At 44.9% G+C, this 16,243-nt stretch overlaps 1 protein-coding gene across 1 annotated transcript in view; it reads left to right on the top strand.

The window, feature by feature from the left end:
* Positions 1–15,174, top strand: part of GAS2L1 (growth arrest specific 2 like 1) — a 47,024-nt gene extending 31,850 nt beyond the window's left edge. The window contains 7 exon segments of the mRNA XM_070763052.1: positions 6,095–6,191; positions 8,530–8,896; positions 11,455–11,482; positions 11,484–11,546; positions 11,548–11,718; positions 11,720–11,980; positions 11,982–15,174. Coding sequence (XP_070619153.1) covers positions 6,095–6,191; positions 8,530–8,896; positions 11,455–11,482; positions 11,484–11,546; positions 11,548–11,718; positions 11,720–11,980; positions 11,982–13,079 — 2,085 coding nt within the window. The 3' untranslated portion in view covers positions 13,080–15,174.
* The last annotated feature ends 1,069 nt before the right edge of the window (positions 15,175–16,243 follow it).

Here is a 16,243-nt window from a genome sequence, read left to right as displayed (position 1 = left end):
GGGGGAAAGGGAGGGAAGTCGCTTTATCCACAGTCACCCCCCCCATGTCTATTGCAAGCTTCCAGACACAATTTTTATTTTAAACACACACACACAAATACACACTCTGGATTATCCTACAGCTTTATTTTTCCACAACCTAAGCCGTTGCATTTGCATATGTGTGTGTGTGTATATATATACACACACACACAAACACCAGTTTGAGATCTTTGCAGGAATATAAACATGCATAAACATGCAAAATATTACACAGGGCAAAACCCGAACTCAGAACAATCTACACACATATACCCGTGAAAATTTACGAAGAGGCCAAAATAAGGCCGAAATAGATCTATCCTAGTCTCCCTTAATTTTCAAATTCAGCAAAAAAACATGTGACATTTATACACACACACAAACACACACACACACAAAATAAAGGGGACCCTCAAAAAACCCATCCTAGATCTGAATGAATGAAATATTCCCATTGAATACTTTGTTCTTTACAAAGTTGAATGTGCACAACAGCAGGTGAAATTGATGGCCAATAAGGGCCAAGAAGTTTGATTTACTTGGAGTTATATTGTGTTGTTGAAGGGTTCCCTTTATTTTTTTGAGCAGTGTATGTATGTATGTATGTATGTATGTATGTATGTATGTATGTATGTATGTATGTATGTATCTTAGTATCCCATATTTTTCAAATTCAGCAAAAACATGTGACATATATCTATATATCTCGATCTCTTATCTATCTATCTATCTATCTATCTATCTATCTATCTATCTATCTATCTATCTATCTATCTAGTCTGTCTCTCTGTCTGTGTCTGTCTGTCTGTCTCTGTCTGTCTATCTATCTATCTATCTATCATCTATCTATCTATCTATCTATCTATCTATCTAGTCTGTCTGTCTGTCTCTGTCTGTCTGTCTATCATCTATCTACCTACCTACCTACCTACCTATCTATCTATCTAGTCTGTCTGTCTCCATCTGTCTGTCTGTCTATCTATCTATCTATCTATCTATCTATCTATCTATCTATCTATCATCTATCTATCTATCTATCTATCTATCTATCTATCTAGTCTGTCTGTCTCTGTCTGTCTGTCTGTCTGTCTGTCTGTCTATCTATCTATCTATCTATCTATCATCTACCTACCTACCTACCTACCTACCTACCTACTTATCTATCTATCTATCTATCTATCTATCTATCTATCTATCTATCTATCTATCTATCTATCTATCTATCTATCTTGGAGTCTTAGTGGACAACCAGTTAAATAGGAGCCAGCCGTGTGCAGCAGCTGCCAAAAAAGCCAACACAATTCCAGGCTGTATTAACAGGGGGAGAGGATCAAGATCACGTGTAGTGTTAATACCACTTTATAAGGCCTTGGTAAGACCACACATAGAATCCTGCATTCAGTTTTGGTTGCCATGATGCAAAAAGGAGACTCTAGAAAAAGTGCAGAGAAGAGCAACAAAGACGATTAGGGGACTGGAGGCTAAAATATATGAAAAATAGTTGCAGGAACTGGGCATGGCTAGTTTAATGAAAAGAAGGACCAGGGGAGACATGATAGCAGTCTTCCAATATCTCAGGGGTTGCCACAAAGAAGAAGGAGTCAAGCTATTCTCCAAAGCACCTGAGGGTAGGACAAGAAGCAATGGGTGGAAACTAAACAAGGAGAGAAGCAACTTAAGAACTAAGGAGAAATTTCCTGACAGTGAGAGCAATTAACCAGTGGAACAGCTTGCCTCCAGAAGTTGCAAATGCTCCAACACTGGAAGTTTTTAAGCAGATGTTATATAATCATCTGTCTGAAGTGGTGTAGGGTTTCCTGCCTCAGCAGGGGGTTGGACTAGAAGACCTCCAAGGTCCCTTCCAACTCTGTTGTTATTATTAAATGCTCTCTTCTAAAGTTGGGTTATACCTACTCAGATGCTCAACGGCTCCGACTGTTGAGCATTGGCTGGCTTCGCCTAGAGAGATTGGGCGCCCAACGGAGCATCATTTGCCCTTAGGGCCCATGAGCATCAGCCTGATGGAGCCGTTAATGAAATTTCGGAAGGAATGGATGCGTGGCGTGTGCTCAGCTAATGTTCCAGGAAACATGCACAAGAAACACAGAGAGAGGGGGGTGCTCGTTTTGCCTGACTCCATTGCATTTCGAAACGAAGGGCCTTATTTATGCATGCATGCATGTACTTAATCAATCAATCAATCAATCAATGAATTAATTAATAGGCTGTCTTTCTTCTCGTGGACTCAGGGCGGTTTACAAGAATAAAACATAATAAAACATAGTAAAAAAATTAAAAATACCCCAGTACATAAATAGCAACCATACAAGGTTTAAACCCAGTAAAACAATCCAATAAAACAATAAATCAATGAATCAATTAATAGGCCGTCTTTCTTCTTGTGGACTCAGGGCAGCTTACAAGAATAAAACATAGTAAAAAAAATTAAAAATACCCCAATACATAAATAGCAACCATAAAAGGTTTAAACCCAGTAAAACAATCCAATAAAATAATCAATCAATGAATCAATGAATCAATTAATAGGCCGTCTTTCTTCTTGTGGACTCAGGGCAGCTTACAAGAATAAAACATAGTAAAAAAAATTAAAAATACCCCAATACATAAATAGCAACCATAAAAGGTTTAAACCCAGTAAAACAATCCAATAAAACAATCAATCAATGAATCAATCAATTAATAGGCTGTCTTTTTTCTCATGGACTCAGGGCGGCTTACAAGAATAAAACATAATAAAACATAGTAAAAAAATTTAAAAACGCCCCAATACATAAATGGCAACCATAAAAGGTTTAAACCCAATAAAACAACTCACAATCCTGCCATTTATTTTTATTTCTTCCTTTTGTCAACTACACATTGGAGGTACCGGTATCTATCCATGTTGACTGTATGACTGTAACTTGTTGCGTATATCCTAAGATTTTTATTAATATTGCTTCTTCATTGCTTATTTGACCCCTATGACAATCATTAAGTGTTGTACCATATGATTCTTGACAAATGTATATTTTATTTTATGTACGTTGAGAGCATATGCACCAAGACAAATTCATTGTGTGTCCAATCACACTTGGCCAATAAAAATTCTATTCTATTCTATTCTATTCTATATAATAATATTCATATACATGATACTAGGTAGTAAAAGGGAATAAAAAAGCAACATTAGGACAGGGGACGGAAGGCACTCTGGTGCACTTATGCACGCCCCTTACTGACCTCTTAGGAATCAGTAGAGGTCAACAGTGGACAGTCTAAAGGTAAAGTTTTGGGGGGTGAGGTGATGATACTACAGAGTCAGGTAATGAGTTCCATGCATCAACTACTCGGTTACTAAAGTCGTATTTCCTGCAGTCGAGTCTGGAGCGGTTTACATTAAGTTTGCATCTGTTGTGTGCTCATGTGTTGTTGTGGTTGAAGCTGAAGTAGGAAGGAGGTCGTAGCAGATGATTTTATGGGCTATGCTTAGGTCGTTTTGAAGGCGACGTAGTACTAAGCTTTCTAAACCTAGGGTTGTAAGTCTAGTTGTGTAGGGGATTCTGTTGCGAGTGGAGGGCCAAAGTGCCTGTATTTGCAGAGTTACTAACCTGCTGCCAGGATGTTGGTTATGACCTATAAATCCCTTCATGACACCGGACCAGATTATCTCAGGGACAGCCTTCTGCTGCACGAATCCCAGCGACCGGTTAGGTCCCACAGAGTGGGTCCTCTCCGGGTCCCATCAACTAAACAATGCCGCTTGGCGGGACCCAGGGGAAGAGCCTTCTCTGTGGCGGCCCCGGCCCTCTGGAATCAACTCCCCCCCAAAGATCAGGATTGCCCCCACCCTCCTTGCCTTTCGTAAGCTCCTTAAAACCCACCTCTGCCGCCAGGCATGGGGGAATTGAGATGCTCTTTCCCCCTGGGCCGTTACAATTTCATGTATGGTATGTCTGTATGTATGTTTGGTTTTTTTATATTAATGGGGTTTTTAAATCATTTTTAGTATTTATTGGATTATTATTGTACATTGTTTTATTACTGTTGTTAGCCGCCCCAAGTCTGCGGAGAGGGGCAGCATACAAATCCAAGAAATAAATAAAATAAATAAATAAATAAAATAAAATTTCTACATTTGATAAAAGCTTTGCGCCCTTTAAATCTTGGGATGCTGCTTGGAGCATGGTTTTTAATCACTTTTTGGAACGCAGGCTCTGTGAGATCCAGAAGGCTCGGCGACGGCTTGTTTTATCCCCTCTTGGCTTTCGGATTAAATTTCCTGAGCCCTCCTGATCAAAGTGAAATTTGCACAGTGGACGGCAGCCGGTTTTGAACGACACAATTTTTTTTTTCTTTTCATTCATGAACGATGTTATTTTGAGGTTTTTGAAAGGCGGGGCTGCAAAAAAAACCCGAGCGAGAAAAAAAGCTAGGATAAAAATAAAAGTCATTAATGTAAAATAATCTCCTGCCTTTTCATGTGAGTCCAAGGAGGATGGTTGTGGGGTGCTTAAATGATACAGCTGGCTTTTTAAAGATACCTTTTACACCACCAGCTGCTGCTCTTTGATATAGGGTGTGCCAGCTCCGAATTCTAAAACGAAGAGATTTGGGCCGGTTATTGTCTATTTAAAGAAATGCTCCGAAATTGCAATCATTGTCCTTTAGGTTTTTTGCAATTTCCCTTGGCAAGGAGTTCCAAGGTTGATGAAAAAAATATATACTGGTCAAAAATAATAAAGGGAAGGCTCAAAGAACACATCCTAGATCTGAATGAATGAAATATTCTCATTGATGCCGTCTGGCGGGACCCAGGGGAAGAGCCTTCTCTGTGGCGGCCCCAACCCTCTGGAATCAACACCCCCCGGAGATTAGGACTGCCCCCACCCTCCTTGCCTTTTGCAGAGTCCTAAAAACCCACCTTTGCCGCCAGGCATGGGGAAATTGATTCCCCTCGGCCGCTCCATTTTATGTAGGGTTTTGTTTGGGTTTTATGAGTATTTCTTAATCAAGGGTTTTTAACTGTTCTACTGTTTTAATCATTGGATTTGTATTTTGTATTCATGTTGCGAGCCACTCTGAGCTTTGGAGAGGGGCAGCATACAAATCTAATTTAATAATAATAATAATAATGATGATGATGATGATGATGATGTTGTGGTTAACTCTGGCCCAGCTCCTGCCTCAAGGACTGTGGCTGTGGGGGAGACATCCACATGCCGCAGGCCTGTTTTGCTCCCCCCCCGGTGGAATCTGCTGATGAAGGCTCCTCTGACCCAGAAGACATGAGTGACAGGGAGGAGGAGAGTGGGGCAGACAGCTCAGAAGGAGATCAATTATCTAGCTCCTCCTTGGATTCAGAACAAGAGTTAATGATACAGCCACGCATGCGGAGAGCGATGCATAGGCAGCAACAACTGAGAGATTATTATCAAAGAAAATGAGGCCACCTGTGGTTGGGTGGGGCTGTGGTCATTAGTGAGGCTGCTATAAAGAGCAGCCTGTGGGTTTGGCCATTGTGGAGGATTATCTGATCGTTGTGTTTTGTGCCCGCCTTGCTGACTTTAGCCTTTGTGTGCTGATTTCCCCCCGATTTGAATCTAAACCAGAGCCAAGTGTGTTTCACTTTGTGAAAGAAGAAGGACTGTGAATTGCCTCACAGCTGCAAGCTAAGTATCACAGAACTGATAAGGGACTTGTACCAATTACCAGTTTGTTTGGAGACCAGGGCTCTTTGCTATACCAAAAGAGGGCTTGGTTTAAGTGAGTTTTCAGTATAAAGAACATTGTTTTGAATTTTCAAACGTGTGTGTCTGAAATTTGTATCTGAATTTTCGGGAGGATTCTACCAGAGAGCCCGACAGAACAAATGATAATGATAATGATGATGATGATGATGATGATGATAATAATAGAATACTTTGTTCTGTATATTTTCCCCGGTTTTTTTTTCTTCTGCACATGTGCAGAAACTGAGTTTCCAGCATTGTGCATGCGTTCACTCTGGTTTTTTTTAAAAAAAGAATTTGGGGGGATTTTTGATACGTTATTTTAATTCATTCCTTCCCAGGTTCTCCGCAGTCACGTGATGGTGCGAGTCGGAGGAGGCTGGGACACGCTGGAGCACTACCTGGATAAACACGATCCATGCCGGTGTGCCTCCATCTGTAAGTACCGTGGGGGGGGGGGAGAAAGAGGCAATGGGCTTGGCGCACGAAGGTCCATGTGGTCGTGGCCTGTCAACCACCATAGCCAAATCAGCAAGTGAATCTCTGCCCTTGAAGAGTGTTCAGAGACTGCAAATAGTCCACAATGCAGCCGTGAGAGCTGTCATGGGTATACAGGGGTGTTGTGGTTAGCTCTGGCCCAGCTCCTGCCCCAAGGAAGGTGGAGGTGGATGTGGGGGAGACATCCACATGCCGCAGGCCTGTTTTGCTCCCAGTAGAATCTGCCGACGAAGCCTCCTCTGACCAAGGAAGCGTGAGTGACAGGGAAGAGGTGAGTTTGGCAGACAGCCCAGGAGGAGATCAATCATCTGTATCATCCCTGGATTCTGAACAAGAATTAATGACACATCCACGCATGCGTAGAGGGATGCATAGGAGACAACAACTGAAGGATTATTACAAGAGAAAATGAGGCCACCTGTGGTTGGGTGGGGCTGCCTGTAATTAGTGCTACAGATAAAAGCGCAGCCTGGTGTTTTAGCCTCATGGCAGTTTATCTGATTCATTGTTTCGTCAAGATCGTGGTTTTTGCTGTTCAGGATTGTGTGTGTGGACTCTCTGGACTTTAGAATTGGACTCAATTTCCCAGTTAGTGGGTGAGCAATTGGACTGCATTTAACCTGTGCCTTGTATGTACCAGAAAATCCCTTTGACATTTAAAAGGGGAGCTGTTTCTGTTTTTATGTTTATAAAAACTTTTGGGTTTTCCTTTTATCGTGTGTGGTGTGTGTCTTCCTGGACTAATTACCCTGTAATTACAGGCGGTTGAGACACGCCGGCCCAAACACAGGGGAGGGGGACACAAAAATGGAAACACTTGACTTTTGGGGATCATAATGTTGGAACATGTTCAAATCAATCAAAACATGACATATTTTTTTTAAATTCTTTTATTTGATATGTTTTTTTCTTTTTTTTTCATTCATTCATTCATTCATTCATTTATTGGATTTGTATGCCGCCCCTCTCCGTAAGACTCGGGGCAGCTAACAACAATAATAAAACAGCATACGACAAATCTAATGTTTTAAAGTAATTAAAAAACCCTTATTAAAAACCAAACATACACACACACAAACAAACATACCATGCATAAATTGTAAAGGCCTAGGGGGAAAGGAATATCTGAATTCTCCCATGCCTGACGACAGAGGTGGGTTTTAAGGAGCTTACGAAAGGCGAGGAGGGTGGGGGCAATTCTGATCTCTGGGGGGGAGCTTCCTGTGAGAAGAAGGCGACAGGAAACAATATTCATCCAAAAAAGTGACATAATTAAAAAATTGGCTTCCAACTTGGAGACTCAAGACGGATATTGGTTGAGTATTGCAACGGCGCCCCCTGGTGGCTTGTAGCCAACAGCCATATAAAATGCTTCTTGTACCATATCCATCATTGGACATGATAGGTAGGTAGGTGGATGGATGGATGGATGGATAAATGAAAGAGAAAGGGGGGTGATAGATAGATAGATAGATAGATAGATAGATAGATAGATAGATAGGTAGGTAGGTAGGTAGGTAGGTAGGGATGGAGATAGAGAGAGAGAGAGATAGATGCTGGACAGACAGACAGATGATAGAGATAATAGATGCAGTAGATAGATAGATAGATAGATAGATAGATAGATAGATAGGTAGGTAGGTAGGTAGGCAGGCAGGCAGGCAGGCAGGCAGGCAGGCAGGCAGGCAGATTATAGAGATAATACAGATAATAGATACAGTAGATAGATAGATGAGAAAGAAGAAAGAGAGATATGGATGTTAGACAGACAGACTGGTGAGATAGACAGATAGATAGATAGATAGATAGATAGATAGATAGATAGATAGATAGATAGATAGCGATAGGTAGGTAGGTAGGTAGGTAGATTGATAGATAGACAGGCAGACAGACAGACAGACAAATGCTTGGTAAACAGACAGACAGACAGATAGATAGATAGATAGATAGATAGATAGATAGATAGATAGATAGATAGATGATAGATAGATAGATAAGATAAGATAAGATAAGATAGATAGATAGATAGATAAGATAGATAGATAGATAGATAGATAAGATAGATAAGATAGATAGATAAGATAGATAGATAGATAGATAGATAGATAGATAGATAAGATAGATAGATAGATGAGAAAGAGAGAGATGGATGGATGGATGGATGGATGATAGACAGACAAATTATATGTCCAATGTCTTTCGTTATTTCTCGAGCCACCGTCTCTCGAATCCACGCTGACTGATTTATTTGGCTATTCTTTCTCTTTTCTTTCCCCAGCTCACCGCTTGACCCAGAGTCGTGGGCTCGGCTTCTCCCCCCAGAAGACAAGTGGCCTGGCCAGTCCCCAGGCCAACAGCCCCACCACTCAACGCCGGGCTGAAGCTATGGGCCTGCCTCCCAAAGTCCCCGAGCCCCACTCCTTGGGGGAGAAGCGGCTCTTGGCTGGAGGGGACCTGACTCAGCCCAAAGGAAACCGTCCCGGCCCTCCCATCAAGCGGTCTGGTACGGCCACTCCGCCGAGGCAGGGATCGCTGGCCCCACCCAGTGGGAAATGTAGCGGGTCAGGGCCGAGGGGGGCCAGCCCAATGAGGGGGTGCCCATCCCAAGCCCACCAGGACATGGGAGATTCCCACCTTTCAGTCAGGTAAGAGGTTGTGTATTGCATATCCATAATGAAAAGGAAGGGAGACTAGTACAGATCTCTTTCAAGCTTATTTTGCTCTCCTCAGCTAGCCATACCCTTACCGGGATTTGAACCCGAGGCATCTTCCTGTAATCTGTCTGTGTGTGTGTGTTTGAGTTGTGTGTGTGTGTAACATATTTTTGCTGATAATGAAAAGGAAGGGAGACTAGTACAGATCTATTTCAAGCTTATTTTGCTCTCATCAGCTAGCCATACCCTTACCGGGATTTGAACCTGGGGAGTCTGCCTGTAAGATATGTGTGTGTGTGTGAGAGTGAGTGATTGGTTTTATGCTTAAGACCTTCCACCATTTTTGTAGCCCGTTTTGGGACCCATTCGTTTGTTCCAAGGATCTACTCCTCTTTCAGTCAAATAATATTTTCTCACGTTGCTTCTGATCATTCCCCCAACTAACCTCAGATTGTGTCCCCTTGTTCTTGTGTTCACTTTTCTATTAAAAACACTTCCTGCCTGAACCTTATTTAACCATTTAACATATTTAAATGTTTCTATCGTGTCCCCCCTTTCCCTTCTGTCCTCCAGACTCTACAGATGGAGTTCATGAAGTCTTTCCTGATAAAGTTTTATGCTTAAGACCTTCCACCATTTTTGTACCCTGTCTTTATCAATATCTTTTTGTAGGTGAGGTCTCCAGAACTGTACACACAATATTCCAAATGAGGTCTCACCAGTGCTCTATACAGCGGGATCCCAATCTCCCTCTTCCTGCTTGTTATACCTCTAGCTATGCAGCCAAGCATTCTACTCGCTTTCCCTACCGCCTGACCGCACTGTCCACCCATTTGGAGACTCTCAGAAATGACGACCCCTAACTCCTTCTCTTCTGAAGTTTTTGCTAACACAGAACTGCCAATACAAGACTCAGATTGAGGATTCCGTTTCCCCAAGTGCATTATTTTACATTTGGAAACATTAAACTGCAGTTTCCATTGCTTTGACCACTTATCTAGTAAAGCTAAATAGTTTGCCGTATTGCAGACGCCTCCAGGAATATCAACCCTATCGCACACTTTAGAGTCATCGGCAAATAGGCAGACCTTCCCTACCAAACCTTCCCCTGTGTCACTCACAAACATATTATGTCAGTCACAAACATATTATGTCACTCACAAACATACTTGTTATACCTCTAGCTATGCAGCCAAGCATTCTACTCGCTTTCCCTACTGCCTGACTGCACTGTTCACCCATTTGGAGACTGTCCGAAATCACGACCCCTAAATCCTTCTCTTCTGAAGAGAAATTTCCAAATTTGGATAGTCCCAGGCCTGGAGAGATAGCAGAAGAGAAGTTGAAGCCCTACTCAACCAGGTGTTGGGAAAACAGGAGAATAGCCAAGGGTGACTCACCCGAACCTCGGAAGCAGAGGAGCCGTGATGACAGGTTTTTTCCCAGACGGCTTTGTGAGCCAGTGCTATGAGTAAGGAAAGCTGAGCTTAACTATTCCACTAATTGCTCTGTAATGGACTTTAAGTGGAAAGGGCAGGGTAGACAGAAAAACAGAACAGGAGGTTAAGGAGCCTCTTTTAGAGACAGCAAAGTTATGAAAAAATCAGAAAGTTCTCCCCGTTTTGTCTGGAAAGGAGTTTCCAGATTCCTTCTGGTTTTATTTTATTTTATTTCGCTGATGTGAAATGGAAACAATGGGTAGAAACTAAACAAGGAGAGAATTTAGAATTAAAGAGAGATTCCCCGACAGGTAGAACCATTCATTAACCAGTGGAACAGCTTGCCTCCAGAAGTTGTGAAATGCTCCAACACTGGGAGTTTTTAAGAAGGTGTTGGATAACCATTTATTTGTCTGAAGTGGTGTAGGGTTTCCTGCCTAAGCAGGGGGTTGGACTAGAAGACCTCCAGAGTCCCTTCCAACTCTGTTATTGTTGTTGTTATTTGATTCACAAAAAAGTAATACACAGCAAACAAAATTTATATGCTGGATTTCATATTACAATATCACAAGTCGAACACTTCCCAAGCATCTAGGACTGTGTGTGATGTATTATTATTGTTGTTGTTGTTGTTACATTTTAAGGCATGCCTTCTTCCCAAGCATCTAGTGCTCTGTGATGTATTATTATTGTTTATTTTTATTTTTATTTTTATTATTATTATTACTATTACTATTACTATTACTATTACTATTACTACTACCACTACTTTTTAAAGGCTGCCTTCTTCCCAAGCATCTAGTACTGTGATGTATTATTATTGTTTATTATTATTGCTGTTGTTGTTGTTGTTGTTGTTGTTACATTTTAAGGCTGCCTTTTTCCCAAGCATCTAGTACTCTGATGTATTATTATTGTTTTTTATTATTATTATTATTATTATTATTATTATTATATTATTATTATTACTATTATTATTACTATTACTACTACTACCACTACTTTTTAAAGGCTGCCTTCTTCTCAAGCATCTAGTACTCTGTGATGTATTATTATTGTTTATTATTGTTGTTGTTGTTGCGTTTAAAAGGCTAACCTTCTTTCTTGCAGGAACCCCAGAGCTCGGCGTCTTTCGGGAGGACAGCGACTCCTCCTCCTCCTCCTCTAGGCACAGCGCCAGCTTGGGAAGGAAGCGGAGCGAGGGATGCCAGCCTGGCCCTCAGGAAGGAGGCTGGGAGGCGCTTCTCCGAGGGCCCGGCCTCCCAGCTCCCCGCCAGTCCCAAACGGCCGCCAACCAGCCGGAGTCAGTCGCGGGACCGTCTCAGCTTGCCGAAAACCGTCACGGTGCCGAGGAAGGTGGAGTCCGAAGAGCGGGGGCCGTCCCCGTGTGACAAGCCGGTCGGGCCAGCCTGTATCACAGAGCCCTCGTCCCCGGGCCCGCAGCCAGGGTAGGCCCGGGGGAGAGCCTGTGCTGGTGATCAGCAGAGCAAAGGATGGGCAGCATTCATGGACACGAACCAACGAGCCCAAGGAGAACGGCGGGGGCTCTGGAAGAACCACCCCCAGGACCAGGAGCCCAGCAAGGGGTCACCTGACCCCGGTGGGTTCGCGCAGCCCTGCCCCCACCAAGCGCAGGGGGGTCCCTGCCTGCCACAAAAATGGCCAACCCATCCGTCCGAATGCCTCCGCCGGGCCCCGGACGTCAACGACAACCCTGCTCGACCGGACCCTGCGGAACTACAAAGCAGCCAAATTTGAGGGAGAGCAAGCCCCCCAGGCATCCCGATGACACTTTCGGACAAGAGTTGGAGTTGACGGCGCAGGCTTTCCGCACCCCGCTGCGCCTCGATCCGAGCCAGGAGCAGCAACTCTACCGGCGTCTGGAGGAAGAATACCGGGCCAACGCTCAAATCATGGGATTGGAAGTGGACGAAGGGCTGGAGCCAGGCGGCCAGGCCTGCAATGGCACTCGGCTCTTGCCGACGAATCCAGACCAAGGGACCGCCGACTCCGCCTACTGCTCCTCCAGCTCATCCTCTTCCTCCCTCAACGTCTTCAGCAAATACGGCCTGCAACCTGAGGAGTCTAAGCAGAAGGCAGCCCACCATCAGGTGGTGGGAGGTCCTGAGCTGGTGGATTTTCACAATGGCTCGGTGGAGGTTTCCGAACTCTGGGACTCGTCGGGTTCTCATGAACGAAAGAACCGCTGGAGGAAACCCGTCCTTTCGAGCTCGTCTGATGAAAGCAACTGTTACCTGGGACTGAACGACGTCCAGGAGCTGGCCGAGCCACTGGTGGATAGCCCCTGGGCTGCTGGGGTGCCGGTCCCTTCCCACACGGAGTGGGCACCCTCCTTCCAGGATGGCCTGGAGACCCTCAGTTCATCCCCCTCGGCTCCCATCCAGGAAGAAGTCACTCTCTCTCCCCAGTCGTCCCTCAGGAGGCCCGACCGCGTGCCTTCCGCCGACAATCTGAAGCTGCGCCCGCCAATTAAGCCTCGGGCCGACTCCCAACCGGACAAGACCCCATCGAAAATCCCCACTCCCCTCAGCTACAAGGCTACTGGAGGCCCAAAGGCTCCAACGGGAAGCGCCTCTTCGAAGGACGGCCCAGCCAGAGGTCCGTCCGAGCGCCGGGGTTGGCCAGCCTTCCACAACATCTTCTCCTCCTCCTTCGGGGATTGTCCCGGGGGTTCGTTGGATTCTGGCGTGGCTGACGAGGGGACTTGGGCCTAGGAATTGTGGGCAGCACCACCCCAGGTCTCCTTCCTTCCCCACACCCGCTTCCGTGGCCCGACCCTCTCTTTCCACCTGCTTCCGTGGACCTTTTCCCAGTGTGACTTTGCCATATTGCTGCTGTGCAGAAGAGAGTTTTATTTTTGGGTGGTGGGAGGAGTTGGGGGCGGAGGTGGTGGGACAGGACGGGGAGAAAGCCTTGCATTGGTAAAGGGGAATCTGTCCTCTTATATTTTATTTTTGGAGCATGAGGCCGGAAGACGGCAGAGCTTAAATTGCAGAAGCGGGAGGTTGGGGGGACTCAGGTTGTGTGTCTGTGTGTTGTTGGGGGTACGTATCTGTGGAAGGCTTGTACGGGGAAGTCCTTTAACACTGGATACTACAGGGAGCATCAGGGTTAATATTCACTCCCTTCGTCAATCACTGTCCAGCTTCTGCCATCTTGGTGTTTTTGTAGCCCGGAGGTCTTCAAACTTAGCAACTTTAAGAGTCGTGGACTTCAACTCCCAGAATCTGGGACTTGAAGTCCACCAGTCTTAAAGATGCCAAGTTTGAGGACCCTTGCCGTAGCCATTTAAGTTCAGCCCAAGTAATCCTCGATTTACAAACATAATCAAAACTACAACCTTCGTCACTAAGTGACATGCTTATTTAATTTCACTTCGGTTATTCAGGGACCCATGTCCAATTTTATGACGGTCATTAAAGCAATCCACCTGTCCCCATTCACTTCCTCAATAACCCCACCCCACCCCAAAGGTTTCTCTAACAATCCCGTGACATCCCCTTCCCCTGGGTGCCACAACCACCGTAAATATCCTGGGCTGTCGAGGACCTGAAGTTCGGTAACGGGACAGCCGTAAGCACATAACCCATAATTTTCAGCGCCGTCGTAACTTGGAACAGGGGTTTTAAAATGGTTGTAAGTCGAGGACTATTTGTAGCATATCTGTGGGTTTCAACAAATCCCTTATTTATTTTTGGGGGAACCTCTGGTGAGAAAGTCCAGCACTAAAAGTTTTGGTTTTTTTTTTAAAATCAGGGCAACCTCCTCTACCCAAATAGGAGACGGAGCAATCCAGGGGCCTTCACGACAAACTTATTTCAAGTTTAAATTTATGTTTTACTGACCAAGAAATCAGGGGAGACTAGCATAGATCTATTTCAAGCTATTTAACTCTCATCACCCCGGGTCCGAATCCCAGAAGGGTACGGCTACTTGAATCAGAACTAAATAACTCGAAATAGATCTATGCTGGTCTGCCTTTATATTTCTTTTGCCCGTAAATATACATTTTCCATCCCTTAAAGGTGACCTACCGAGGCTTCGCCCGATTCGCCATGGGTTCTTCTCCCTTTTGGGTTTGGGGCCGGGCCTACTATCCTAGCGCTACTTTTCGCTACTGGTATGATAATGTCGTCCGTATCAGTAGGTGTCCGCTCCTGGAGTAGTTGTCCCTTTTGTCTTCTACACATTCTCCTTGTTTCCGTGCAACGCTGCACAGAATTGGAAGAGTGCCTTATGGGGTGGGCTTAATTGAGGGGGTGACGTCGGGTGGGAGAGGGGTGAATGCCGAAAGATCTGGCTGGAGACAGCTGGTTGGACTCCGTTTTTCGTGGGTCCCATGTAGAGTCGGACCTTTCCTCGCCCGGCAAGTGTAGCCGGGGCAGAGCCACCGAACAGACAGACGCTGCGTGGCCCAAAGCGAAGCGTCGCTTGTAACCCAGGAGATTTTGGGTGGACATTTGTGCGAACTGGACCGACGGGACTCCCCCAATTCTGCAAGGCGGTGGTTGCATGGGACGGAACGTCGCTCGCGCGGGCGAGAAACTATGAGCAAGGGAGGGAAGGAATGCTGAAGGTTTTGCACGCGGGTTTCTCTTTATTGGCGGGGCTCCTCCCGACCTTCGTGACCCTCCCACCCCACCCCGATCCCTGGAGTCCTGTTGAATAAATCTATGCATATTTATGGAAAGTCATAGGGAGCCTCGCTCGCCTCCCGTAGAGTGCCTGCTAGCCAACCCCATGAATGTAGCTGATTAAACCGACCTGCGAATCCCTTGAATCTTAGACAGTAAAGACTGACACATCCTCTGCTTTGGCCCTGCGCCCTTTTTTTCTGCGTGTATGCGTGTGTAAATGGGTGTGTTAGGACGGACGTATGCTGTGCTCCAGATCAGAAAAGGGTACAGATTTTCGACGGGGTGGTGGACATCTTTCTGTTGCTCTCCAATTCTCTCTCTCTCTCTCCCTGTTTCTTTTCTTGTGCTCTCTTCCTCCCTCCCTCCCTCTTCCTCTTTTTCTTTCTTCCTTCCTTCCTCTTCCTTCCTTTTTCTTCCTTTCTTTCTTCCTCCCTCCCTTCCTCTTTCTTCTTCCTTCCTCCCTCCCTCTTTCTTCCTCTTTTTCTTTCTTCCTTCCTTCCTCTTCCTTCCTTTTTCTTCCTTCCTTCCTATTTTTCTTCCTCCCTCCCTTCATCTTCCTTACTTTTTCTTCCTTTCTTTCTTTCTTCCTCCCTCCCTTCCTCTTTCTTCTTCCTTCCTTCCTTCCTCCCTCTTTCTTCCTCTTTTTCTTCCTTCCTCCATCTCTTCTTTCTTTCGTCCCTCCCTCCTTTCCTCTTCCTTCCTTCCTTTTTCTTCCTTTCTTCCTCCCTCTCGCCCTTCCTCCCTCTTTCTTCTTCCTTCCTTCATTCCTCACTCTTTCTTCCTCTTTTTCTTCCTTCCTTCCTCTTCCTTCCTTCCTCTTTTTCTTCCTCCCTCCCTCCCTTCTTTCTTTCCTCGCTCCCTTCCTCTTCCTTCCTTTTCCTTCCTTCCTTCCTTCCTTTCTTCCTCCCTTTCTCCCTTCCTCTCTTTTTTCCTCCCTCCCTCCCTTCCTTCTTTCTTCCCTCCCTCCCTCCCATCCATATCTCTTTTCCATCCTTCCTCCTTCTCTCCTACCCATACCTTTTTCTTCCTCCTTTCCTCCCATCTCTCTATCCCTTCCTCCATCCTTCTCCTATCTCTTTTTCTTCCCCCTCAATCCCTCCAGAGAAAAGTGAATTCTGTCCACTGATTTAAAAAAAATAACCCCAGTCAAGAAGCTGGGATGAATGAATGTTAGTTTAGTTATTGTTTTAGTCAATGCTTTCTTTATTCCTCACCCAACCCAACAAGAGTGTGAATTCTTG

This window comes from Erythrolamprus reginae, chromosome 10, assembly GCF_031021105.1.
Source record: "Erythrolamprus reginae isolate rEryReg1 chromosome 10, rEryReg1.hap1, whole genome shotgun sequence".
Classification (NCBI taxonomy): Eukaryota; Metazoa; Chordata; class Lepidosauria; order Squamata; family Dipsadidae; genus Erythrolamprus; species Erythrolamprus reginae.
The sequence above is the reverse complement of the archived record's forward strand: the minus strand, read 5'-3'. Positions and strand labels throughout refer to the sequence as shown.